Genomic DNA, 24,834 nt, shown 5'->3' with positions numbered 1-24,834 from the left:
TTCTTGGGGTCTCGCCAAAACACATTTACACGAAGCATCAGCATTAATCTCGTAAATTGTGTTTTGTGCAGCTTTTTGTGCCTCGTGATCCATTTTCACCACACCTCTAATGGTTAGACTCCACTTAACCCTCAGTTTATGCTCTCATCTCACCCTCCTCAAATGAAGCACCGGAAGCAGGTACATTACTCGGATAGTGCGGCTGTGGAAACGTACAATTTTTGTTTTATGGGTCACCGGGTGTGCCCGAAAGTGGCTGTGTAGCTCCAGACAGCTGACGAGGACGTGAACCGGCCATTGACAGACCGCTTGAGTGATTTTATCTACGTTGTGCTAAAACACTCAAGCTACTGTGCGCTATAAACTACATTGCTGTGCAGAGAAAGTGCTCCTACTGTAACTACTTACAGCTACTAACTAAACAAACAGACTACAATAGCACATGGGGCAGGTTGATAAGATGGTCCAAAAGAGCAAAAGCCGACAACGAGTCCGGGGACGCATTAAACACGCCTCATTATTGCTTTTGGGTAACCAGAAATCCTATCCAGACTCAGATTTGTCGAGCCAGAGTCAGACAAGTCATCAACGAGACGAGACGTTCCTTGATGGTGAGACAAATTCTAAGAGGTGAGGGACTCTGCGGGGTTGAGAGAGATTTCGTTGAGTTTTAATTAGAATGACAAATCCGACTCTTTATTGTTTATTGAGTGTCTCCATTAAAGACTGGATTTCCAAGATACTGAACTTCAATACGGACATGTATTTCTGATCTGATAAGCCTGAATTCAGGGTCTGGAGAAGAGAAGACGTTAGCAACAGAAAACAAGTCGTTACAGTACATTATGTACTTGTACGAGTACAGGAAGTACCGATAGTTGTGCAGTAGCTGAGTTGACAGTCTACCAGTAGCAGATAATATGTATTTCAGTGATAATTTCATACCCATTTGTATACCAGTCTCCAGCTCAATACTCCAGCAGTTATTCACTCGAAACACAGGTATCATCCACACAACACTCGGGGTTTCAGCTTCAATAACGACTTCGGAAACCGACTCACAAGCTCTTCTAGAAAGTCGCCACCTTCGAAACGACCTCAAATCCACAGATATAGACTCACGCGCAACCTCGGATAAAAGCTATCAGTGCATGATGGGCTCCGATACGCCAACGGGCTTCGGGTGTTTGATTTATGAATACAGTAGTGACCAGGACATCATCATTTGCCCAAATCATACAAAAGAGGCAATCTAACACAGTCCGAATAGCAGTACAAGGTCTATTCTAAGAGATTCTGACTCACTGATGAACGTCTATGCTTACTTGTGCCTGCGACACATTCAACATTCTCGACTGTTATTTCAAGTAGTGTATAGGCTCTCACTCTGTTTGACACTAGCAAATGCGTGAAGCTCCTAAGGAGTATATTTTGATTGCAAAAAATCAGAATAACAAATGAGACACAATTTATTCATCGTCCCGTTTTATTCGAGTTATTTTGTTTATTCAAGATTTATTCCATGAAATGCCGGCATATTTCCACACAGAATTAAGTTTGGGTGCTTCCGTGCGCTTTCGACAAATTCCACGTCTGTTTAGGCAAGAAACAATGATCTGGACCCGAGCTCGACCGGTGCGACCGCTGACACTCAACCACCTGCACATCCAGGGCCCCATCAAGTATTCTGATGCACAGGGCATCCACGACAAGCTTGTGCGCAAGTTTCTGGACTGCAAGAAGGAAGGCAAGGAGACGCCGGACCCGGTGCTTCTGACCTTCCAGATGCAGCCCGTGTACACTATGGGTCGACGGCAGGGCAAAGAAGACGCCCTTCTGGAAACCCCCAACCACCGAGAGACGAAATCCGAGCCGTCCGATGAACCAATTGATGTTTCCAAGGCCGATATCGCACACACCCTGCGAGGCGGAGAAACCACCTTTCATGGGCCGGGTCAGATTGTCGCATACCCCATTCTGGATTTACTGCAATTCCGAAAGATTAACGATGACGGCTCTGACTCGGCCCTGAGCCCCAAGTGCTACATCAGTCTGCTGGAGAGCAGTATCATCAGTGCTCTTGCCCAGTACCAAATCTTCACCACCCGAACTGAAAACACTGGAGTTTGGACCATGGATGGAGAGTCCAAGATTGCCGCTGTGGGTGTAAACATCCGACGAAACATCACTAGCCACGGAATCTGTCTCAATGTCAACAACAACCTGTCCTGGTTCGACCACATTGTGCCATGTGGTCTGGACGAAAAGAAGGTGACCAATGTGCACGAACAGGGTCCTCCCGTCAAGTATGAGGAGGTGGTCCACGATTACGCCTACTCCCTGGCAAGCTACCTGGACGTTAATTATAAGAGAGTCGAGAAGGAGGCTCAGGCTTAGGCCGTATGTACATACCTAAAGAGTTTTGATTTTGCAATAGGGGGTAAATTATAGCTGCCAGAACTGGATGGAAGACATGATTCAGATGATTTACTGGCATCTGATAACCTGTGCTATAAACTACTGTAAATGCATGCCACCGTGGCATACACCAGGTTACAGTGATAATGACACAAGCGTGCCTTAAGCCTCACGATGCAACATAGCTCCTAGAGCCACCTACCAAGTCACAGTCTGGTCACAAATGGCAAGCAATAGCACCCTCAACATGGGTAAATAAATTAAAATAAATACGTACGCCTATATATCCTACTGAGGCAACTTTCCATAGACACTCTTCCGCTTTTCCAGATTCAGACGACTAATCTCCATCTTCAGCTTCTCCCGTTCTCGCTGCAGCTCCTCAAGTTCTTGCAGTTCCTCCTCCGTGACCTCCACAACATTGTCAGCGTCACGGGGCACGTCAACCACTTCTCTTCGCGTCATAGGAAATTGCTCCAATCGGCTCTTATTCAGCTCAGACTGTGATTTGAGCTTCCGCTCCTTGGAATGCAAACTGCTGATCTGTTTTTCGACTCCGCCAATCAGATCCTGAACCTGGGGCGCAATTTCGGCCGCCTGGCGCTGCTGGGCTGCCAGCACCTCGCTCTGGGTCACCTCCTCGTACTTTCGCGTCAGCTGTAGAACCTTTTTGATTCGCTCTGTTTCCTCAGGCGTCTGGGCACGCGACCGTAGTTTCAGTGACGTATCTCGGACGATCGACACACAGTTTTGCATACTTCCGATTGAATCATCCAACGTGTTGGTCATTTTGATGTGTGTAGATGTTGTGGATGAGATGTTGGAATCGAAATCAGCCTTCAACCTAAAACGCGATATGGAACTCTATGGTGAGAGTGGAAGGTGCTGTAACGAGCTACAAGAACCTACAGTATAGTATGGAGATATGTCGGTATCGGAACACAAATTTGACCTCATAATGCAGGTGAGATAACCATGATATAATCATCTCTCCTTTAAGCTATGATATTCTGATTTATCTCGGTTTTCGACTACATATACTTGTACAGGAGGTGGATACAAGTATTGTACAGACTGTAGGACCATGAAATCTACTGTACAAGTAGCTACTGCAGAAGTTATGTCTGAAGAGACGTAATTGAACTGAGCCACCAGAGCTGACTTCCTTTGGTAAGGTGAATGAATTGCATCTCTGCACCTAGCTATATTCCTTACTCTTACACCACTTTTTGATGTCAGAGTCTGATGTTGAAGATATCATCGAAATGAAACGATTATTTCAGACAGTCTAGAGTCGGTGCAATATCTACTGGTATCTGTACAAGTACTTGTACCACCACGACAACACGTCTGGTAACAGCTTAGCTGATATGATAGATGACCAGCAAAGACATCTCCTTACCCAGAAGTCTCCCTCGAGGAGTTGAATATAGGCTATACTGGACACAGAGTATAGACTGTATACAAAATGAAGACAAACCACAGTGGACCATGGTATACATAGGTACACCTTTGAGGTCTGTCAACATGTATTTCTCTGCAGTTGAAACATAACCCGAACAAGATGATCTCACGGGGTCTCCTGCATATTCCAGGCTTGTTTCACGTGAATCACGACATCGCTTTTCATCTCCACTACCTCAATAACAAACAATAAATTACAATCTATACATTTCAGCTGGATAGCTGTGGAGCTGGGTCTTGTGTAAGGCTCCTTTTCGGCTGGAGCTGGGTCTTGCAGGTACAGACCCCTTTCAGCAAACAATCAAAATCAAACAAGAAAACACACGGTCAGCACCCAGTAATCACCTCTGAGTACTGTCCTGGGTCAGCTTGATGTACTCGGGGAAGGTGGTCACAATGAACTTGCTGGAGGGCTCCAACACGACCTTGTTGGTAACCTTGATGACAGAATAGGTGAACACCAGAGCAATGGCTGCGCTCAGAGCGATGGAATCCTCGGTGAAGGACCACACCCAGTGGTTGCTCACGTGAGAAGTATCGAGAATGGAGTCTGCGTTGGCTCCAAAGGCTGACGACGCCCACAGAACCACCAGAATAGCGAGTGTGAGGGTGGTGAACGAGAGGGAAAACATTTTTGGATTTTTTTTGGCGACTGGGAATGAGAGGGCTGTGGCAGTTTTGGTGTCGTTTACACGCCGCTAGAAGTCGCTATTCTGAGAGTGAGAGAGTGAGTGTTGCGTAGTGGAAGAAAACGGTTTCTCTTTTATCTTAATATTAGACACGCTTCGAATCAAGGGATAATTATTTGGCTTAGGTTTTAGGGTTAGGGGGTGTATAAATTGATTTGTGTGTGTTGGGTTGGCGTTGTACTCGTACTAATACCGATAGTTGTAATCAGATGACCACGCGTAGTGTACTGGAGGGTAAATAGATGAGGCCCCACTTTTGTATCGAATTGCAAGCGTTTTGGAATTGATATTTTTCCCTCCGCTCCTCCACTGTTACAGCGGATGACGTTTCTCAACACCATCCTGCATATCACCACGTAACTTCGAGACACACGGCTGACCATAATTTTACACGTCTCAAAAAGAATTTGGGGCGGAAAGAGCAAAAAGTGAATTTTTAGGAGGTAGGCGATCGGCAAAAAAATGGGGAAAAAACGGTCAAAAAAAGAGTAAAATTGGGGATTATTTCGACTTAACCGTCCTCTCGTCTCCCCAATGATGCGCTGTCCATACCAGTTGTTCATACACGAGGCTGTGCATCTCACGTCTGAAAAGCACGACAGTTGTGACAGGACAACATCACACAGAGACGCCCAAGAGAGCGAAAAAGAGACGTTCATTTTCATATGGATCGACGGTGGTTGGTGGAACAGACAGAGACCCCCCAAGGTAGAAAAACAGAAGGAAATATGAGCAAAAACACACTATAAACAAGCACGGGTACTTACTGTACTCGTACGACAACAAGTATTTAAAGTCATCGCCATATCACAACTACGCGTTCTACTGTAGTGTCTAGACCTAAAAAAAACCCATGAGGATACGGCTACAAGATCTATTCGTAACCCACAAAGACACAAAAGTGGCGCCAATTCCATTGAAACGACTCAAGTAACAAGCCGGTCTGCTTAGATCTCAAATCTGTCCCTCAAAACCTCCACAATACAGACACTTAATCACAGCTTTTTTCCCAACTGAGTTTTACGTACTTGTACTGCCTCTGCACGCTGAGTGCTGCGCATTTGGAGGGCGAGATACGCACAGACAAGGGTGTATTTATGGACACTTGGCGTATCGGGGAAGAAAAATCAAACACCGAAGGTGGCAAAAATATCTCTGCGAGTATACAGTATCTACAATATCATATCATACAGTATGTACGATGTTTTTAGATCATTATAGCTAGAAAGCAACCACCTTATCCACACAGATTATGAGTAACAGCAGCCATCTAGCTTAAAGGTCATACACCAAGCTTACCGAAGGTTACTGAAGCTCACCAAACACTCTGCGTTAAACATCTTCATCACTCACTCTAACCACCACATGTCTGTTCGATACTTCCACTCCTCTCTGATGCAAAAGATAAATCGGAGTCAGAACTCTATCTTATCAATCAGTGCTGAACAGGTCCAAACCTCCCTCAAACAAGCAAACCCAATTTTACGAGCACCACAGATTACAAGTATCTACACGTACAGCAACTCATATACTCGTAATTCATCTATAGCTATGTGGTTTCAATCAGAAAACGGGGTGTAGGATGTGATTCCTTACAACCGAGTCATCAGGGATCGAATGACCATGACGGAGGCAATGCCCTGGAAGCTGACCCACTGGCCCACGTTTCCAACGCCCTCCTGCAGCCCCCGTCGGGCCTCCAGACTGCTCTTGACAAACTTCCAGGTGTCCTCAAAGTTCTTGCTCTTGTCCTGGCACATGTATACCTCAGACGCAGCGTAGACAGCAGAGATGGATGCTCGTCGCGTGTACCAGTCAAAGTCGGACGATCGGTGGCCAGCCTGGTGAACAATCTCGTCACTGAGAGCTCCCAGCTCGCTGAGAGACTCGGCCATGTTCTGAGGCTGGACCATAAGGGCCAAGGCGTTGTCGAGGTGCTCAATGACGGGGATGTTGCCCTTGAGACGCTGCACAATGAGTTCGTGGCAGGCATCGTCAAGTCGCTGGTCCTTGGTTCGGAAATCCGGGGTCGTGGGGGCGGCAGGAGGGTCGGCAGGAGCAGTCTCAGAGGCGACGGCCAGCTTCTCTCGTTCTCGTCGAAGATGGTACACAATTAGATCTAGAGGACCCTCGGGAAGCACCAGGGGAGTTGTATCTGTGTAACCAAGACGTCTAGAGGCGAGTGTAAGGGCCTGGTCAGTGAATCCAAGACTGGGGACCAGATCCATGGCTGCGTCTAGCAACTTTTTGGTCTTGGGATTGTAGTCCTCGGTGGGCTTTGTGTTGATGAGGTTGATAGAATGGTAGGCTCGCAGGGTGGATGCTCGGGTGGGCAGGGCCACAGCACAGCTTCGCACGGTTCGAAACATGGTGTAGAGTTGTGTTGTAGTGGTTGCAGACAATGGTCCGATAAATTGAAAGAAGTTCGGAATTTTAGGTTGTGAGCCTTTTGGGTTCGTCTCCAGGCGGATGAGTAAGCATGAAGGGGTGAAGTATCTGGGGTGTGGCGCACACGCGCAGACCCACGAGAGTTATAGGGAGATTTTAAAAGTCATGATTGGTGGAGTATGCTTTCAAAACCCGTGTGCCTTCGTGTTTGTATATCCTGGTGAGGTCTAATACCTCCCTCTTCAGGGCGTGTTTATCAGATCTACACAAGAAGTTAGTTGAGGATACAGGGGCTTGGGGTTTTTGGAAGAAACAGGGATAGCTGGTGGACGCTTTATAGATGAACCGAATAGCAAATCAATGCCTTTTATATTCGTATTCTTACGTAAGAAAATGTAATCAATTGAAGGAAATAGAAGAGGTTCGTTCTGAGAAGTTCCCTCGAGTAAGTTCAAGATCAACCGAGGCTGCAATGTAATATCGAAGATGATGGCAAAATTGTACGGAGTAGTCTTGTTGGTGCTATTATTAATCACCAACCGAATGAGTCTTGATCACTTAATTTCTTCTTCTTCCCTTGTTCCTTTTCAATGTCTTTCTTTTACCCCATGTTTTTCAAACAGCAACCGTCGATATGTCGAAAGCGTGACATTGAGAATACGGTTATGGCGAGACTATAGGTAGTATTTATAGGTGTTGGGGGTGGCATAAGCGGACAATTGTTGTCAGGATATGCTACCAACATCTCCATAAGTCTTTATGACCCAATCAGCTTCTTTGATCCTTGCTTCGTCTACCGCTCTCCCACGATAAACCTGTCTTCCTCTCTTCCAAAATCAGACACTTGGCAGCACAAGAGTGCAGTGTACAAGAAGCCTCCCAGTCCAGTTAACATAACTATAAGTACATACTTGGACTAGACAGTGGGGTTTGAGACTACTGTATTGAACTGCGGCGACTTCGTTACACTGATAATAGGAACCATATCGACTCATACATCAACTGAAAAGCCCAACATAACCCTCTCAGAAGCACCACTCATTCTCTGACGTCACTCAAACTCTCTACTTACACCTCCCTCAGTTGGCATCTCCACTCCTTATCCACGAGTCTAACTTAGTCTCTGCAGAACCAAACAGACCAAACAGCAAAACGCGGTGTGACAACATCTGCTCATAAAAGACACTTGGCATCGACAGAGAGCTTGCAACACATACCAGCACGATACATATCAGTGGGAGATCCAATCCACTTCTCCACTTCTCCACAAACAACACCTCAGCCTCTTTCTCTCCACAAACGACATGCGTGAAAACGGCTCTTTACGATCCGCACGTTCAGTGTCGTCTCTCAACTCGGTGGACAGCTCGGCGACTGTCCAGCCATCAGACCGAGACGTGCCGGTCAACGCGCCCTCCGTCTATCCCCGCACTGCGTCTGCCACGGCCTCTACCACATCCACAAGTGCCGGGGCCAGCTCTGTGGGCGCCAGTACCTCCAGTGGCAGCATTTCCAGCATCCCCAACTCCTCATCCTCCTCGTCTATTGCTCCTAAGCGAGTGAATGGCGGTGGTGCGCCCACAACCGCAGCCCCAACTGCAGTCTCAGGCGCTACAGGTGTCTCGAGTGTTACACAGGGACCTACGGGCACACCTGGCAGATCTGTTTCTACCGCCATCCAAGCAGCCACCACTCCAGCTCCATCAACCTCTGCACCCCAGATCTCATCAGCAGCTGCATCAAACAATACCAACAACAACAACAATAACAATAACGCCACTACGGCTACAAATGCTCCTGCGGATCCCCCCAGACGTCGAACTCGAAACACGTCTGCATCTTCCGCCAGCGAGCTGGGAATCACGCCCGCGCGTACCCAATATTGTGTTGTTATCGTACTGTCTCCCAGAAACAACACGTTTGACCGCAAGTCTCTAGTACTTCCATTCTATCCCGAAGTGCTCAAACTAGGCCGTCAGACGTCTCAAAAGACTCTACCCTCACCCGACAATGGCTACTTCGACTCGAGGGTGCTGTCACGACAACACGCGGAGATCTGGGCCGACAAACTGACACGAAAAGTATGGATGAAGGACGCAAAGTCCTCCAACGGAACATATATCAATGGCGAGCGTCTGAGCCAAGATGGACGAGAATCGGAACCCCACGAGCTCAAGCGAAACGATCTGCTCGAGCTCGGAATCGACATCGCCAATAACGATGGCTCGGCTCTTCTACACCGTAAAATCAGCGCAGTGGTGGAACGAATCAGTGTCATGAGTCTGCAGTCAGGAGACTCGTCTCTCACGCAGGTCAATGTCCTGAGCAACGGCAGTGGAGTGGTCTCTCAAAACAACGGTGGGAACAACCAGCAACTAACGCAAAACCAGACACTTACCTCACAAGGCCAGCAGACACTGATTGGTCCTCCTTCTCGAGCACGTCCCAAGAAGGCCGAGGCTCTTGATGTTGCACTTTTCGGAGATGTGGACACTTCTCTGGAGGATCTTGCTCTGGGCCACTCTCGCAACTCGGTCGGGGGTCTCTTCATGAAGTCAGGCATCTCTTCGTCGTCCAACATTGAGAATGCAGTAAAAACTCTCGCTGAACAAATCCACAGCACGCGTGTGGAGACAGCCAAGCTGGAAAGTGTGCGCAAGATGCTATCGCAGATCCAAAGCCAGCAGAAGAAACACAAAAGTCTTAAGGACGAACGAAACGAGCAGATGAAAGAGTATGCTAGTGTGGAGCTGCAGCAGCGAGTGCGGGAGCTCGAAGCTGAGGTGAAACAGGGTAAAGAAAAGATTCGCGACTTGGAAACAGAACTCGAGCGAACACGAGCAGTTGGAACTGCCTCCGGAGCTGCCGGCGTGGCTACAGCAGCAGGAGTTGTTGGAGCTGTTTCCAACCCTTCTTCTGACAGTGAGGTGTTGACACAGCTTAAAAGAGAAGTCACTGATACAAAGGCTGAAAACTCCCGGCTGCGAGAACGAGCGGAGGTTGCTGAGCAACAAGCAGAGTCTTCCACCATTCAGCTGTCCCTGATTGAGCAGCAGCTGGACGAGTACAAGCAGCAGCTGGACCACCACAAGCAGCAACTGGATGAGCATAAGGACAACAAGCCACACAAGAAGCAGATGTTTGCGTCATTAACAGTGTTGGTGCTGGGAATTGGGTTTGTCGTGGCCAACAAGTTTTTCCGAGAACACATTGATCGGTGGGTAGCTGGAATCACCGGCGTAGGATCTGCAGCTGTATAGTATGAAATACGATAATGATGATATTAATACGGTATGTGTAATGTTGAATAAATAAATAGATAAGGTGCTGAAATAATGTCTCTAGTTAGCAGATACCTCTGTGACAGGCATGATAACTTGCTCAGCTTCTGAAGCACCTGATACCGCAGCCAGATTTCGATGGAGACGATAAGCAGCAGATTTGATTGCGCTCAGCTTGGCCTCTATCGACATAAGAATGGGATCTTTCGTATCCACAACCACTCGTTCCACCTCGCTCACCAGTTCTCCGTTGTAAGTGATTTTGGGGGCTGTATTGGAGGCTACCGGAGCTCGTTTGAAGAGGTTAGTGAGAGCAGCCAAGTTTGCGGAAGACGAAGAAGGTGAAGGGTTCTGCGAGGGAGTTCCAGCTCGACTGATGCCTCGGTCCACAACATGCACGTCCACCACAATGGCACACTTGGCAATGTAAAACTCGACAATGAGTTCTGGAGGTAGGTTTGGGTTGAAGCAGTCAACTGGAGGAGTGTTGGGGAACAGCCAGGGTGTGGAGTGCGGAGTTCCAGACAGCGAGACGGGGATAGACTGACTGGAGTGCGAAATGTTGGGGTTGGGTGTAGCACATCGCGAGGTGTTGTTGCTGGGGATTCCTCCAGCCGGTTCAGTGGGTTTCTCTAGCAACACGACAGGTGAGTTGATTGACGCCACGGCTTCGTTGATGTGTTTGATGAGCGATTGGGCTACTATATTGAGGTACTGTGGATCTCTTGAGCCGATAATGGCGTCACATTGGTCCAATGCTAGGCTGACGTGGTTGATACAGCTGTCGATCTGGCTGAGTTGGTATCCGTCTGTTTTTGGATTGATTCTGACTGTGAACGATTTGTTTTTCAGTGAATGGAGTTTCAGTTGGATGTCAGTAGCGGTAATAGCAGCTCCACTTCGACAGACAACTCCCTTGAGTGTTTCCGAGGCGTGCGATGAGACGGGTAGCTTGAACGGAGGCAAGGGCGAGTCTTCAGGGGCTGTGAGTGAAAGCAGACATTGCTTCAGACCGTTGGAAATGGTCTCTGGCACTATTGTTTGCAGATCGTCTAGGTACCACGATAGATGTGCCATGTTGTGATGTGTGGTTATGGCTGGAAGATTGTGTCTGAGCTGCACATCGAATCATGAACTTACCAGCGCAAGTACATACTGTACCGAAAGCTTGTAGTGATTTTTGACATGAAGGAAGGAAGAGAAATTTGCATAAAATGGAATATTGAAGATATGATATGATGAGGTCTATTAGGTGTAACTTACGTTTTCAATGTTCGAAGAATATATATATATATATCACTTACTGTAGGTACAAGTACATACAATGTAGGTCGTATGAGGGTTGTTCAGTGATCATACTATACTGTTCATGCATTCTTAACTACAGTCCTCACCACAACATCGTTCTGAGATACCGGTAGTCACAATTTCGGGAAAAAAATTACCATCCAAACAAGTCTATAACATTTTTTTATTAATCTGGACACTAAATATTTCCCAATGGTCTACCCCACTTGTGTCGTAGCTAGAGCACCTGGTACACCACACAGTTGCTCATCTTGATGCATCAACTTTATCTCTCACATCAGTCCACCAACTCTAAGTGAATCACTTTCTCTTGCAAGCGTACAAACATGTTCCGAACGGTGCCCAAAACCACACTATTGGCGCCAATTCAGCGCCGAACGCTCTTAAACGGCAACTACCCCAAGGCATACCCCGAACACGTGCCTCTCACGTGTCTGGGACGAGCCGTGCTTGCTGTAGGCAGTGGGTTCGGCACCTTTTTCGACTCTCGACGAGGCGATCTGGTTGCCACTCTTGGAGAAGCAACCGCCCAGCCTTACTTCATCTACAAGCTGCGAGAGCAGATGCTCAAAGACCCGACCGGTCGACGTCTGCTGCGCGAACAGCCCCGAATGACCAGCAAGAGTCTGGATCTCGACAAACTGCGAAACATGAAGGTCGGAAGCATTGGACGAACATACGTGGAGTGGCTGGACAAGGAGGGGGTCTCACCTGATACCCGAGCTCAGGTGCGATACATTGACGATCCCGAGTGCGCTTATGTCATGCAGCGATACCGTGAGTCCCATGACTTCTACCATGCCCTGACGGGTTTGCCTATCATCATGGAGGGTGAGCTGGCTCTCAAGGCGTTCGAATGGGCCAATACAGGTCTGCCCATGAGTGGTCTGGGCATGGTCCTCACTCCTCTTAAGTTCAAGCCCAAGCAGCGCAAGCGGTACTTTGACGTCTACCTTCCCTGGGCTCTCTACAATGGCTTCCGATCCAAACCTGTCATTAATGTGTATTGGGAAGAGGTTCTGGAGAAGGACGCCGAGGAGCTGAGACGAGATCTTGGAATCGAACAGCCTCCGGATCTCCGACAGATGAAGAAGGATATGGCCAAGAAGAAGTGACCAAGGGTTGCAAGTATATAAGTTATAGTCAGAACGAAGAAATTAATTTGGGAAGGGGTAGAGAAGGTGCGATGAAAACGATATTGTAAGAGAGTACCCTGTGGTACCGGTACTTGTAATACTGTAGTGGTGTTAGAAGGTGGTAGTTTGGATACGTGATGGAACTCTGTACATAGGATACAATATGCAAGTTTTACCTGGGTAATGAATCCCATTCTGTGTTTTTCATCTTCCTGATCTATCGAAATTATTAAATGCTCACACTCTGTTAATTACACTTGTCAAGCTGGGGTCACATCGTTCTTTGTTGAGACACTTAGACTCAATCATCGGACCTCTTTCCATAGAGTACATACGTACCTGGGAGAGAGGAGGTATTTGTATCGTAGCGAAAAGGAGGACTTCTAAATGCCGATTTCAATACAAAAAAACAAACAATATCAACCTGAAAAAAAAACATAAACAATCCAGCACACGAATACACTGACAGTAAGACTCCGAAACCCCTTCTCACCTCCTCGGCGCAACTCTACTGAGCTTAGTCAAGAGCCCTCGATAACAACCTTATATTGCTTCTCCTCCACGTCACTTCACCATTCTCTGACATCACTACATCATCACATCACATCACCTCACATCTCCACACTCTTTTCCAAACAGCACAGCACACAAAAGAAAAGAACCACCGACACAAAAAGATTCTTTCAAAATGGACATGGCTGTACAACAGCTCACGGAGCTGCCCCCCGTGACCATGACATTTATTGGAGGAGTGTTCACTCTGGGTCTGCTGCAATTTTTGGGCTTTGCGTCCGAGATCCACTACATCTTTCTGTGGAAAGGCATTGTGCAACGCCACGAGTACTGGCGGTTTGTCACGCCGTTTTTCTATTTTGGAAAGCTCAATATCGACCTGGCCCTCAGAGCCTACTTTCTCTCCCGCCACCCTAGAATGCTCGAGGAGGGTTGCTACCGACACAACGTGGCCGAGTATGCGTGGATCATGCTCTTTGCCGCCGCCAACCTGCTGCTCATAGCTGTTGCATTTCCCAAGATCTCGCCTCCGTTCTTGGGATCCTCTCTCCTGTCAGCCATCACATACCTCTGGGCTCGACGAAACGAAGGCGTTCGAGTCTCGCTGCTCGGAGTTTTCACCTTCACGGCACCCTACTTGCCATGGGTCACTCTGGCCATGTCATATATTGCCAACGATGAGGGTCCTGGACGAGACCACCGAGGCCGGCCCATCAAGGTGTCTCACCATGACGAGATGCATCAGGAGCCTGGACTCAGTGGACGAGACAAGACCCTCATCTTTGAGCTCATCGGTATGTTCATCGGTCATGTCATCTTCTTCCTCGAAGATGTGTACCCCAAGTTTTCAGGCGGATCTAGACCGTTGGCTCCCCCGTGGGTCTACGTCCAAAGATGGCTTGATAACAGCCGCGAACAGACTGAAGACGTCTACGTGGAAGAGCACAACACCGACTATGCTGCTCCCGCTCCTACACAACGTCTGACCGACTCTGTTTCCCACTCGGAAACACCCCAAGCAGGCACGAGCACCTCAGCTCAACCGACACATAGAGAGGGTCTTGTTAATCGGCTTGGAGATGGTTCCTAATAATCCGCGTCTCAAATTGGCCCCGGCCTTGCTAAAAGCCCAAGGCCATCTATTTATACATGTAAAATTCACATCAATGTACCTATACCATCTGGGAAGTATGAGTCCGTACGAGTTCCACAGTATAAGCTGACCGGGAGAATACTGAGCGTGAAAAGTTTAGCCAACTGTTTTGTTCCAGGTACAAGTAGAGGTGGAATCGATATCTCCATAGATAGCTATAGTGCCTCGTAAAGAAAAGATGCAAGCACAGTGATTAAATAAAGCACATCAGGTCTCCCTTATGGGCCTTTGTAATTGGTCGTCGCAGCCACGAGTAGAGCAGCTAACCAAATTCATACTTATACCTAAGTGTACATATTTGTATCCAAACACAGAGAGTCCTTTCAAGTTCTTGCACTCTGTTGTATGCTCTGTACCAACCCATTGACACCCAATAGCTGACCCCGGACACTATTGTACAAGAAAGTAATTACTGTCTCTCAGCTCTTTATCGCTGCCTTTTCTGACCATTGTCTTCTCCTTGACCCAATCTCCAGCTACAAGACAATCACCGCTTATTGTAAGGAAACACTTCTGCATCTACAGTGCTTGTACTGGTACAGCATGTAGACTTCAAGCCACATCGACAATGAACACCGATACACGGCGACTGGGGTTATAAACTGCTCTCATCGGAAACAAACAAAGGAACCACGGGTATGTACGGTAGATAAAGCAATTACCAATACTGATGATAACGACAGCTGCGTGATATCAATAATCGGAGTTGTCACCTACAAGGTTATGCACGGCACTGGGCCTCCACCGAAAGAGGTTACATTGATATCGTCGATTGTGGCTGTCATCCCGAGTGTCGATCTGCTACCGGGGTATCATACAGCCAGAGAGGCTTAATTGACAAGGTCCACCATTATGAATTCATTGACTTTTTCCATGACGTTTTAGATGGAGATGACAGATGCCAGAGGCAGACGTGAGTGAGATAAGCCAGGTTCTACGCTTAGTAATAGTTACCTGTGGCGGGGGTGCAGTCTTACATACTTCTTAACTGTAGAGACAGCCCCTATATCTGCCCGTGTGAAGAGCCATACCACTCCGCTCATAACCCTCAATAACCGTATGAGCAATAAATACCCTTATTATTGAACGGCACAATTTTCTGAACTGCATTCTCACGCACTCCAAATCTGTACTCGTACGGCACTCTGAAAAATCTTGGGTAATGGGGCTCGCATACTGGTGGTCATACGGCACTCTAACATTTCATTAATTATGCACGCATTTGCTTTTATGGCTCGCAAGAGTGATCTGTTGCACTGAAAAAAAAGGACAGATACAAGTACAGCATGTACACTGGCATTGCCATGCAACCCTTACGTCTACGGCGTACACGAGGAAAAACCCGTTGGGAGGGAAATGCACTTTTAGCAATGTTGTGCACGAAAGAAGAAGAAAAAAAGGTGCGGACGTCCTATGTCAGAAAGGAGTCGTGAGTTAATTATACCCTCATAAAGTCCCTCAGGCCGGTGTATTTCCCCCTTTTCAGTGAGGCTTAGATTCCCTTTTCTGTCGTATTACGTATTATCTTGTTCCAGAACGAGGCATCTTATTCCACTCAAGAGAATGCAGTTAGGCTTTGGCGCTAGCGGCTTTTAACCAGAGTTTGGGCCAAGACGTAACTACTTTCGTTGGGACTTGGTCAGGCAGTGCTGGGACCTTAATAGCCTCTGGTACGTACAGTACATACTGTAAGTATCATACCAGGGACTTCTGGTGTACAGTAGCATTTCGGTTCAAAAGTGAACGATTTTCACCCTAACAAACGCCAACTATGTGGATGGTGAGACAAGGGGCAAACTGTGATAGCACTGATAACCGAAAATGTCATTCTTGGTAGTTTTGGCCACACGGGGTCTACAGATTGACATACTCCGTCCCGTCCGTCCCCCCACAGTTGTCAACTGGGGTTAGGGTTAAGAAAATACGTAAAACAGAGATTTGGGGAGACAGAAACTATGCGGGAATTTGGAGTCTAAAAAATTATGTAGCATGGTGGACGCAGCACTGGTTCCGCTTCTCCGATGACTGATTCTGTCATTTTTTTTTTGTTTCAACCGACGTCTCCGCGGATGTAAACAGTCAGGTAAACAGAACTCAGGGGGGGTAGCACGCAAACTGTCAATTGAAGGGCTGACTCGCGATAGGATGATTGCGTTTGGTATAGCTTGCTATGGCGACTACAAGACATTTCTGTAATAGGCGAACCTCCTATTCCATGGAATGCTAATACGCAACATAAGCCCTAATTATTGGGCGTACTTACAATACGGGATTTGAGAGCCCTTCAGGGAGGAATCAAGTTGATCTTTGCTGTCATAATTGGATAATGTTGTACTTGTACACGTTAAATGAAACATTAAAAGATGCCGAGCCGAGCGGCGAGAAGGTCGCATCGCACCTCGTGTTTGGGCAAGCATTACAGGGAGGGGACCGACTGAGAGCTCCATGCATTCGCATTTGTTTTCCAGATGTGCTTAGAGGTTACCCCAGCTGTGTTAACGTTCCGACTCATGAAATCCCATAAAAGCCAGCGCTTAGTTAAGTTGTACCTGTGGCATGTAGCTAATGATAGTGAGTTGCAGAGCAGAAGTGTTGGACCACTCGCAGAGGGTGTATAGCCACCACTTACTGTACTCGGACCAACATGGCACCGCCATGTTGTCACCCCAGCCACGGCCTTGTGCTCTCAATGTTACGTGTCTCTTCTGGTGTTATCGGAGGGCTCTCACTGATGCAGATTGGCTCTATCTCCTCATTGCCACCCACGTGGCACACTGTAGGGGGGTTTGCGGTTGCACTGTAAACCCACAAAGAGCACAAGCCCAGCGGCAAACGGCAAGGGTGTGGACTCCGCACTTCACGATCCGCACCAGTGAAACAAGACAACACAAAAGAATAGACGTAAACAAAAATGGGCGACAAAAGAGTCAAAAAAAAGGACCAAAATGGGAGTGGATAAAATAATTATGGGTCCTGACGGTGATGCACATAGCCGAGCGGTATGTATCGTATTCGAAGCAACAGGATAACACTTCTCCTTTTATATGGGTGGGTCTTTGATCTTCTGTATGGCTGTGTGGGTCTGCTCAGTGGCGCCCCAGCCACGTCTTATTTTTATTTTTTATGTTGATACAGACGATTTTGCAGAGCTTTTTTTGTTCTTGGAAGATTGGTTGGCGCCTCCACAACTATTCTTGAAGGGAGAAGGGAGCGCTTCACACAGTCACACCCTAACCCCATCTCCTCGGATCGGCCAGAGCCGTTTACCACCTTGTTGTCCGCTAATGCCGTGTGCCGGGTAACAGCCAGATAAGCCGAAGCTCTTCTGGATTGAGAAGGCGGATTCCGACTGGGAGGTTAACCCTGAGCCAGGGCCTTTTGGGGGTTGTGGTCCACTTTTTTCGATATTAGCAATTTTGGGGCAAAAAATCTGTCATGTCCATACAAGCTGTGCTGCTATTGCTTGTGCTCGTGTAACAAAATGCGCTCTCTTGCAACTTGTGCTTGCGGCTCATCCCATGACGTAGGACCCACATAGACATGACACACCTTGCAGCCTTTGCGCACCTAACAACAGGTAGGTCATGCAGCATTGGTGTAGAGTGTTGAGACGAGATTAATTTGTAATGGCCCAGGAGAAGGAGGGGCAGCAAAAGGGCTTGCTATCGGCTCGTAAAGACCGCATTTCGAGACTTTGAATGTTGCTTATTAGCCTCTGGCTGCCCCCTACAATAAGCTATCTGTCACCCTATCTTTAGCCCCAACCACGATAACCTCTAGGATAAAGTGATATGTGCAAATCGGTTCTCTGTTTTACCTGTGTGTGCGTTTATCGCATGGAAGAAGGCAACGCCAAACATTCTACTGGCTTAGGGGGTGACCGAGCGCTAGCGTAGTCCCAGAAAAGGACCCGACCCGGACTCCAATGGAAATTAGACCCCTTTCGTGACTTGCTCGGCGTGTCTCCAACTTCCCATCTAGAAAACGCATGGATCAGATTAGTGTGTGAGTCTGAATTGTAGTAGCGCCATTTCCCGGAATAAATAAGCCTCCAACGACTCGTTTCCTTTTGTGAACCTAATTACTACACCAACAATATATTGGTGGCTATTCGCTTTGGCTACAGAGAAGACATTTATCTACTGATTGTTGGCCCCTATCACCACACAACAGCGGGTGGCAACAACATATAGACAAGTGGTGCAAGTTACATTACTCGGTCTCCTGCAGCATATACACGACGCTGTCCTTTCTCTTTCCACTGCTTCACCTTGCCACGTTTTTTTCATCTTTTTGATCGAGGCAGAAGTAACTGACAACTGAAACGGCTTTCCGGGCACCCCAACTATCGACTATCGACACAGTCAGAAAAAAACATTCAAACCGACAACCCGCGCATTTCAACAATTTCTCGACTTTCTCGATATTGCTACCAAATACACACAGCCTATGAACCTCAGAACTGTTGAAACCAGGGGCTCAGGGCTAACTGCAGTGCCCCGCCGTACAATCAACCCCAGCGTCAACGAGCTGCTACTATCGACTCAGATTCCCATCGGACGAAGACGGAAGAAGAGCAAAAAGAAAACCTCACATTTGGACACCGCAGGGAGTGACGGAGATGGAGATGATGAGACGTATCACAAGAACGCACGAAAGGTGTCTTCGACCTCCACCGTGTCCACCACTCAAAGCCTCAACAAGCCTGCTGACACAACGGAAATCGTCCGTGGTGCTACACATCTTACTCCCTCGGGGTCTCATGTGACTATCATGGAGCGTGAGAACCCTTATGTCATGGGCACGGGCATCACTCTGGGTCGTCTTTCCATCACCCCACCTCATTTGTCTATGGTGTATTCATCAGAATCAAACGATAATGACGACGACGACGAGTACGAGTCCTTGTTTGGCCAGACATACAATGACACAAACGGCCTCCTGCAGCGACTCTCTGGACTGGCTCGGGACTCCCAGACACCTTATTATGCCACGAGCCCTCCTGACGACATGTTCGCTAGTTCCATTAGCTCAGCCAGCAGCATCGACTATGACCCTGCCTTGGCCACTAGCGCTGTCACTGACAATGCCACCGCCACTGCCACCAACGAAGATGACACCAACGTGGCTACCAACACAAACACTAGCGACACAAATGGCGTCACTACTATCAGAAACAACACTGTACCTGTGCTTGCTACGTCAGCTGGCACTGCCGTACCCTCTACTAACAACAACTTCCCCGGGACCATGTCTGCTGCTGCCTCCAGCCGTGCTCTTTCCCGTTTACCCAAACGGCGAACTTCTCTGCTGTCCTTCTCGAGCAAGAACTCATCCTCGTCGCGACAGGTGACATGTGCATGTCCCATTCCCGTGTCGGACCATCCTCTTTCTGAGTTTGGGGACGACTCCGAATTTGGAGACGAGTCGGACGCCCCCTCTCTGGGCTTCCCCCGCACAGAATCGTTTGCCTCTTTCACCGATGATGATGACATGAGCGGGGTGGACTACGTCTATCCTAAGAAGGCCGCATCCATTGCATCACACGATAGCGGCTCTGTAGTGGGTACTGCTACTGCCGACGATGGAACTCTTTCAACCGCCGATGCCTCTGCTGCCTCTGCTGCAGCTGCGGTGGCTACCACTTCGACCTCCACGCGGTCCAAACTGGTGTCCAACATCACCAAGTCTTTCAAGGCCTTCAGCAACGCCGCCAGCAAGTTCTCCACGTCTCAGCAGGCCCAGGTGAGTTCCAACTCGGCGTTGTTTGCATTTTCTCCCCGATCCACAGATGAGTGTATGGTTATGACTGACGAGCTGAACCAAGCTGCGGCTGCGGCTGCTGCCGACAACGCTGGTTGTACTCACGAGGAAGCTGCTACTGCCACTTCTACCTCCACTGCTTCTCCCAGAAACATTCCTCTCAAGACATACAACTACAGCTCTACTCTTTTGCCTGTGGTTCGCCCCCGAGAGCACCGGATGAACCCCGACTTTCTGAGGGTGTATGCTTCCGAGGCTCTCATGCGGCAGCGTGGCAAGCTGGACCCCGATTTTGTGGGTCGAGCCACCATGCTGCTGCCGCCTCGAACCGACAATCCCGACTCCTTCTACCGCCTTAAGGCTGGAATTGATGGAGAGTGGGAAAAGGTTTTTGGCATTCGTAAGCGGTTTGTGACAAAGTTCGACGACAAGCGATGCATTACGACCCAGAAACAGGTGCCTGCGAGATGGGTTCCTATTAACTGGGACGATTGTGAAAATTGTGAAGGTGACGTAGACGAGGATGCACTAGAAACCTCGGTCACCCATGAAACATAGTATTTATTTATTTATTGCATTTTTATCTACAAGTACACGGTAATATTCCTGTAGGTGGTACAGTAGTTGGTTCTTGGACAGATTGCAAGTATAATGGGAGGCAACTGGGCGCCTGGTATCGCTATAGTTTGTGAACCCACTTACTTCAAGTAGATTATAGTATGACTAACGTTGACTACGAGCCCTACAGTAATGCTCACTATGAGCAGCCATTGTGGGTTTTTACTCTGGTTATTTTGCATTCAGAGTTGTAAGGGTGTTTCACTTGGACGTGGGTCAAGTAAAGCCCTCTTCCGTGAAGCACATCACCGAGTTACCTACTGTAAGACACTACAAGTAGGGTCTTGTGATGTTGGAGTGCAGTCAAAGCAATCGAGAAGCGCTTGGTGTGACACACAGGGCGTCTTATTATTTAGTTTGGGTCACCTCTGGGGTTGGGTGGTGCGATGGAGGCATTTCTGGGTGTCGTGACTTCAGGTCTCATATCAGAGGGTCTATAATGAGCAAGTTTGTCGAGACTAAGGCGTTCGTACTTGTACAAGGAGTGGAGGGATAACTTTTGCCCAAATTGCAGCGAGCGCCGAAGGCCGAAGGGTGTCATATATACTGTATATATATATCGTTTTCAAATAATAACTGACTGCCAACTTACCCGGTCAGGAGATGGTAAGCAGTTTTTGGTATGCTGGTGATTTCTAGCTGAACGCATAATGCTGTACACCTGTATTGTATGAGTAACACTGGCACGATACATACGTTTATATACAGTGAGAGTCGCACTGTGATGTGTTGCCCATAACACGATTGAAATATTATACTACAACACTATGGCACAAGCTGATTACTCTTGTGTTCGCCATCCGTACGATATCTCGTCCTTATCCTGCTGACAGCTGCACCGTGATTTTTTTTTTTTGTTTTTTCTTGTCCCCCTCTCAGGCAAGTCAAGTGTTCAGATGTCAAGAAGTCAGTGCACTGCTTTACTTATTACCCGTTTTGGGTTCCAGCGGTACCAATTATAAATAGCTACAGGGGAGGGTGGCGACCAAGGTATATGGGATGAGTTCAACGGAGTACAGGTATTGGCGATGATAAGTAGATTTGTAGGGACTTACGCACTCGTGCTGTACATTACATCAATACAAACTATTGGTCCACGTAATATATTCTGCCAAGACTTTTTGCGTCTGTTTTCCGCCTCTCGTAACCCTCGGTACAAGTATCATACCTTTGCTCCCAGCCACCTCTCATGCTGTGATACACCACAACGCATTACGCAGTACCACGTCACATGATCCGAACCGTATCTCCCAGATAACCACATCCCATCATACTGCCACTACGATAACACAATACAACATGGCCACCCCAAGAACGTCTTCTCAAGAGCGATTTGCACAGTTCAAACTCGTGTTATTAGGTGAGTGAGAGAGGGTCTATGCTACTCTCTTCTGGCTTCTTTCAGCGACTCCACCACAAGAAGAAAATGGGAATGGAGCAAAGCATCTTTGGTGTGATCTTTGGGTACAAGAAAGGGTGCAAGCTAGGTCAGATTCGTATCAGAACCGCTTTGCCTGTCACTTGCTTGATGTTACTAACACAGGTGAATCGTTTGTGGGTAAATCCTCGCTGGTGACCCGGTTCGTCAAGGACGAGTTTCTCGAGCAGAGAGAATCAACTATCGGAGCAGCCTTCCTGACCCAGACTGTCTCTCTGGAAGACAACAAGACAGTCCGGTTCGAGATTTGGGATACTGCCGGACAGGAGCGATACAAGTCGCTGGCCCCCATGTACTACCGGAACGCCAATTGTGCTGTGGTGGTCTATGACATTACACAGGCCTCGTCATTGGAGCGATCTAAGGCATGGGTCAAGGAGCTCCAGCACCGAGCTGCTGACGGAATCATTATTGGCCTTGCCGGAAATAAGCTGGATTTGGAGGACAAGCGAGAGGTGCCTACAGAGGAGGCTCGAGCTTACGCCGAGGAGGCTGGTCTTCTGTTCTTTGAGACCTCGGCCCTGACAGGAGAGAATGTGCTGGAGCTGTTTACAGAAATCGCACGAAAAGTGCCATTCGAGAACTCCACCGCAAGACCCAGAATGAGCGCCAAGGGAGTGGACCTCAATAAGAACGGAGGAACCGAAGCCCAAGGCTGTAATTGTTAAGAAGACGTACGTAAACAGTAGTTAATGCATAGTAATGAAATAATGAGATTGATGATGTGTGCAGAGTAGCTATGTATGTGGAGGTGAGCCAGTTACCAGTAGCTAATGTCTGGGACACAAAACCATGTGTATCACCATGTCAGTAGAGCCGTCAATTTACAGAAAACCGTAGTAACCAACCAACATGAGAACCATGTGAAGCCCAAATAATGCAACTGACATTTGAGCGCTAAGAGGCAACTCCAAACCTATGAGCAGAATTAACATCTGCCTCAAAACAGGACTCATGTCCTTGTCCTTCTCGATAGTGGCTATCTTCGTTGCCAGAAGACAGCCCTTGATGCCATACTTGATGACCCTGTTCTCCTGTGCTTTTCGTTGCTTCTCAGCTCCTCTCAAACTGAGTATTTCCGGCAGAAATTCACCGGAGAAGTCCTGTCCAATTAGCTCCTCATCTTCATCTTCACTATCCGGGACCACTGGCTTGATAGACAGTCTTCGTGTCGTCAGAGTCGTGTCGACGGTGATGGTGCTCATGTCCATGTTCTCGAGCAAAAACAGAGCATCTTTGGCACTGATGCGCTCTTCAGGAATGGTGGATAACCACGAGGTCAACAAAGTCTGTAGATCAGTGGGAATAGGGAAGTTTGGTTGTTCTTCACCATCTTCATATCCCGGGAACGTACATATTTCCTCTCTCAATGATTCAAAGTTCACTGCACCACTGTCAACTCCACGAGGGGATCTGTATGGCGTGTGACCAAAGCACAGGAAGTACAAAACCAATCCCACGGAGAACATGTCTGAATGCCGTGAGAACTCCCCGAGGTTTCCTCTTATGTCACGCGAGAGTAGTTCTGGGGCGCAGTATTCCAATGTTCCTGTGGTTCCTGTACTTGATCTATGCTGGCCTTCGACATTTCCCTCTCCAAAGTCACTCACCAGAATCTGCGGGGGAGTTCCAGGTCCGTTTCCTTCATCCTTGAGTAGGAAGTTGGAGGGCTTGAGATCTCGATGGATAATCTGATGTTCATGTAAGTAGGAAACACCAGACAATATATCTTTTAAGAAGCTCACAACCTCGAACGGAGTCAGAGTTCGTCTCTTCTTTACATAGACCTCAAGGTTGCCTCCTGAGCAATACTCTTGAAGAATGAATGCACAGGGGACAGCTGGACCAAATGGAGACCATTGAGATGTCTCTAACCAAACATGGTTGTATCGGATGAGATTTGGGTGGTTCAACTGTTTCAGCAATGTCACTTCGTACAGAGCTTTTGTCAGCCACACCGTGTCATCACCAACTGGCACTTTTTTGCATGCAAACAATCCCAGCGAAACCCCATTGAGAACATGTTCCACCAACCACACTGTTCCTCGTCCTCCTCGGCCTAATTCGTGTTTCAGTTCAAAGAACTTGTCAAAGTAACCCTGCAGGAACGCATTTTCAGAAATGCTATTGTACACCGGGTTTGAAAAGGTGCCATTCTTAGCTCTCCCCGTGGCATTGGTGTTGGAGCCCAGATGATTTTGTTGTAAGTCTCCTGCCAGAAGTTGGAAGTAGTTGCGATCAACGAAGTCGTTCGCTGAAGCAGTTGGTCGCTGTCTGAATCCACTTGGAAGCTTGGATCCGCATGTCACACAATAAGTTTCAGAGTGGCGTCGTGGTGGGGAAACCGAAGGTCGTTTCGGCTTTCCTACAATAAGCTGACCTTCTCTGTTGTTACCAGCTGAGAATGGACTCTGTGATCTCTGTGGTGTGCTAGATCGCAGCTGTAAATACTGCTCTTCATCGTGAATCAGCTCCACCTGCCTAGATCTTTCGTCGTACAATACTAAGGCACGCTGGTACGCATTGTCCAATACAATCTGAAGAGGAGGCATTGGACCTTGCTTGAGTGAGCTTAAAAAAGCGGTCGTGTCTTGTCCGTGTCGAGTTCTTAGATGTTCACAGCAGTGCCCTGAGCCTGAATGCGTCTGGTTTTGTGTTGTTGTCG

At 47.9% G+C, this 24,834-nt stretch overlaps 13 protein-coding genes across 13 annotated transcripts; 7 read left to right on the top strand and 6 right to left on the bottom strand.

The window, feature by feature from the left end:
• Positions 1 to 442: 442 nt before the first annotated feature.
• YALI1_F34737g (uncharacterized protein) lies at positions 443 to 772 on the top strand (the record flags this gene model as incomplete). Its single annotated transcript, XM_068283489.1, has 2 exons — positions 443 to 630; positions 679 to 772. The coding sequence occupies 2 exons, from the start codon at positions 443 to 445 to the stop codon at positions 770 to 772; spliced, it is 282 nt and encodes a 93-aa protein (XP_068139590.1).
• Positions 773 to 1,527: 755 nt separating this feature from the next.
• YALI1_F34729g (uncharacterized protein) lies at positions 1,528 to 2,397 on the top strand (the record flags this gene model as incomplete). Its single annotated transcript, XM_505943.3, has 1 exon — positions 1,528 to 2,397. One exon carries the CDS (start codon positions 1,528 to 1,530, stop codon positions 2,395 to 2,397), a length of 870 nt encoding a protein of 289 aa, XP_505943.3.
• A 309-nt stretch (positions 2,398 to 2,706) lies between these two features.
• Positions 2,707 to 3,207, bottom strand: YALI1_F34712g (uncharacterized protein; the record flags this gene model as incomplete). Its single annotated transcript, XM_505942.4, has 1 exon — positions 2,707 to 3,207. The coding sequence occupies one exon, from the start codon at positions 3,205 to 3,207 to the stop codon at positions 2,707 to 2,709; it is 501 nt and encodes a 166-aa protein (XP_505942.2).
• Positions 3,208 to 4,705: 1,498 nt separating this feature from the next.
• On the bottom strand, positions 4,706 to 5,236 carry YALI1_F34692g (uncharacterized protein; the record flags this gene model as incomplete). Its single annotated transcript, XM_068283488.1, has 1 exon — positions 4,706 to 5,236. One exon carries the CDS (start codon positions 5,234 to 5,236, stop codon positions 4,706 to 4,708), a length of 531 nt encoding a protein of 176 aa, XP_068139589.1.
• Positions 5,237 to 6,163: 927 nt separating this feature from the next.
• YALI1_F34675g (uncharacterized protein) lies at positions 6,164 to 6,940 on the bottom strand (the record flags this gene model as incomplete). Its single annotated transcript, XM_505941.3, has 1 exon — positions 6,164 to 6,940. The coding sequence occupies one exon, from the start codon at positions 6,938 to 6,940 to the stop codon at positions 6,164 to 6,166; it is 777 nt and encodes a 258-aa protein (XP_505941.3).
• A 1,323-nt stretch (positions 6,941 to 8,263) lies between these two features.
• On the top strand, positions 8,264 to 10,219 carry YALI1_F34661g (uncharacterized protein; the record flags this gene model as incomplete). The annotated part of the gene is made up of 1 exon (XM_505940.3): positions 8,264 to 10,219. The coding sequence occupies one exon, from the start codon at positions 8,264 to 8,266 to the stop codon at positions 10,217 to 10,219; it is 1,956 nt and encodes a 651-aa protein (XP_505940.3).
• An 81-nt stretch (positions 10,220 to 10,300) lies between these two features.
• YALI1_F34631g (uncharacterized protein) lies at positions 10,301 to 11,317 on the bottom strand (the record flags this gene model as incomplete). The annotated part of the gene is made up of 1 exon (XM_505939.3): positions 10,301 to 11,317. One exon carries the CDS (start codon positions 11,315 to 11,317, stop codon positions 10,301 to 10,303), a length of 1,017 nt encoding a protein of 338 aa, XP_505939.3.
• Positions 11,318 to 11,874: 557 nt separating this feature from the next.
• Positions 11,875 to 12,663, top strand: YALI1_F34625g (uncharacterized protein; the record flags this gene model as incomplete). The annotated part of the gene is made up of 1 exon (XM_505938.3): positions 11,875 to 12,663. One exon carries the CDS (start codon positions 11,875 to 11,877, stop codon positions 12,661 to 12,663), a length of 789 nt encoding a protein of 262 aa, XP_505938.1.
• Positions 12,664 to 13,372: 709 nt separating this feature from the next.
• YALI1_F34610g (uncharacterized protein) lies at positions 13,373 to 14,287 on the top strand (the record flags this gene model as incomplete). The annotated part of the gene is made up of 1 exon (XM_505937.3): positions 13,373 to 14,287. One exon carries the CDS (start codon positions 13,373 to 13,375, stop codon positions 14,285 to 14,287), a length of 915 nt encoding a protein of 304 aa, XP_505937.1.
• A 4,202-nt stretch (positions 14,288 to 18,489) lies between these two features.
• On the bottom strand, positions 18,490 to 18,749 carry YALI1_F34557g (uncharacterized protein; the record flags this gene model as incomplete). The annotated part of the gene is made up of 2 exons (XM_068283487.1): positions 18,490 to 18,678; positions 18,735 to 18,749. The coding sequence occupies 2 exons, from the start codon at positions 18,747 to 18,749 to the stop codon at positions 18,490 to 18,492; spliced, it is 204 nt and encodes a 67-aa protein (XP_068139588.1).
• Positions 18,750 to 18,799: 50 nt separating this feature from the next.
• YALI1_F34556g (uncharacterized protein) lies at positions 18,800 to 20,671 on the top strand (the record flags this gene model as incomplete). The annotated part of the gene is made up of 1 exon (XM_505936.3): positions 18,800 to 20,671. The coding sequence occupies one exon, from the start codon at positions 18,800 to 18,802 to the stop codon at positions 20,669 to 20,671; it is 1,872 nt and encodes a 623-aa protein (XP_505936.3).
• A 1,359-nt stretch (positions 20,672 to 22,030) lies between these two features.
• YALI1_F34521g (uncharacterized protein) lies at positions 22,031 to 22,837 on the top strand (the record flags this gene model as incomplete). Its single annotated transcript, XM_505935.3, has 2 exons — positions 22,031 to 22,091; positions 22,275 to 22,837. 2 exons carry the CDS (start codon positions 22,031 to 22,033, stop codon positions 22,835 to 22,837), a joined length of 624 nt encoding a protein of 207 aa, XP_505935.1.
• A 156-nt stretch (positions 22,838 to 22,993) lies between these two features.
• On the bottom strand, positions 22,994 to 24,721 carry YALI1_F34497g (uncharacterized protein; the record flags this gene model as incomplete). The annotated part of the gene is made up of 1 exon (XM_505934.1): positions 22,994 to 24,721. One exon carries the CDS (start codon positions 24,719 to 24,721, stop codon positions 22,994 to 22,996), a length of 1,728 nt encoding a protein of 575 aa, XP_505934.1.
• Positions 24,722 to 24,834: the final 113 nt, after the last annotated feature.

This window comes from Yarrowia lipolytica, chromosome 1F (genome assembly GCF_001761485.1).
Source record: "Yarrowia lipolytica chromosome 1F, complete sequence".
Lineage (NCBI taxonomy): Eukaryota > Fungi > Ascomycota > Dipodascomycetes > Dipodascales > Yarrowia > Yarrowia lipolytica.
This window is presented reverse-complemented; position numbering and strand designations above follow the sequence as displayed.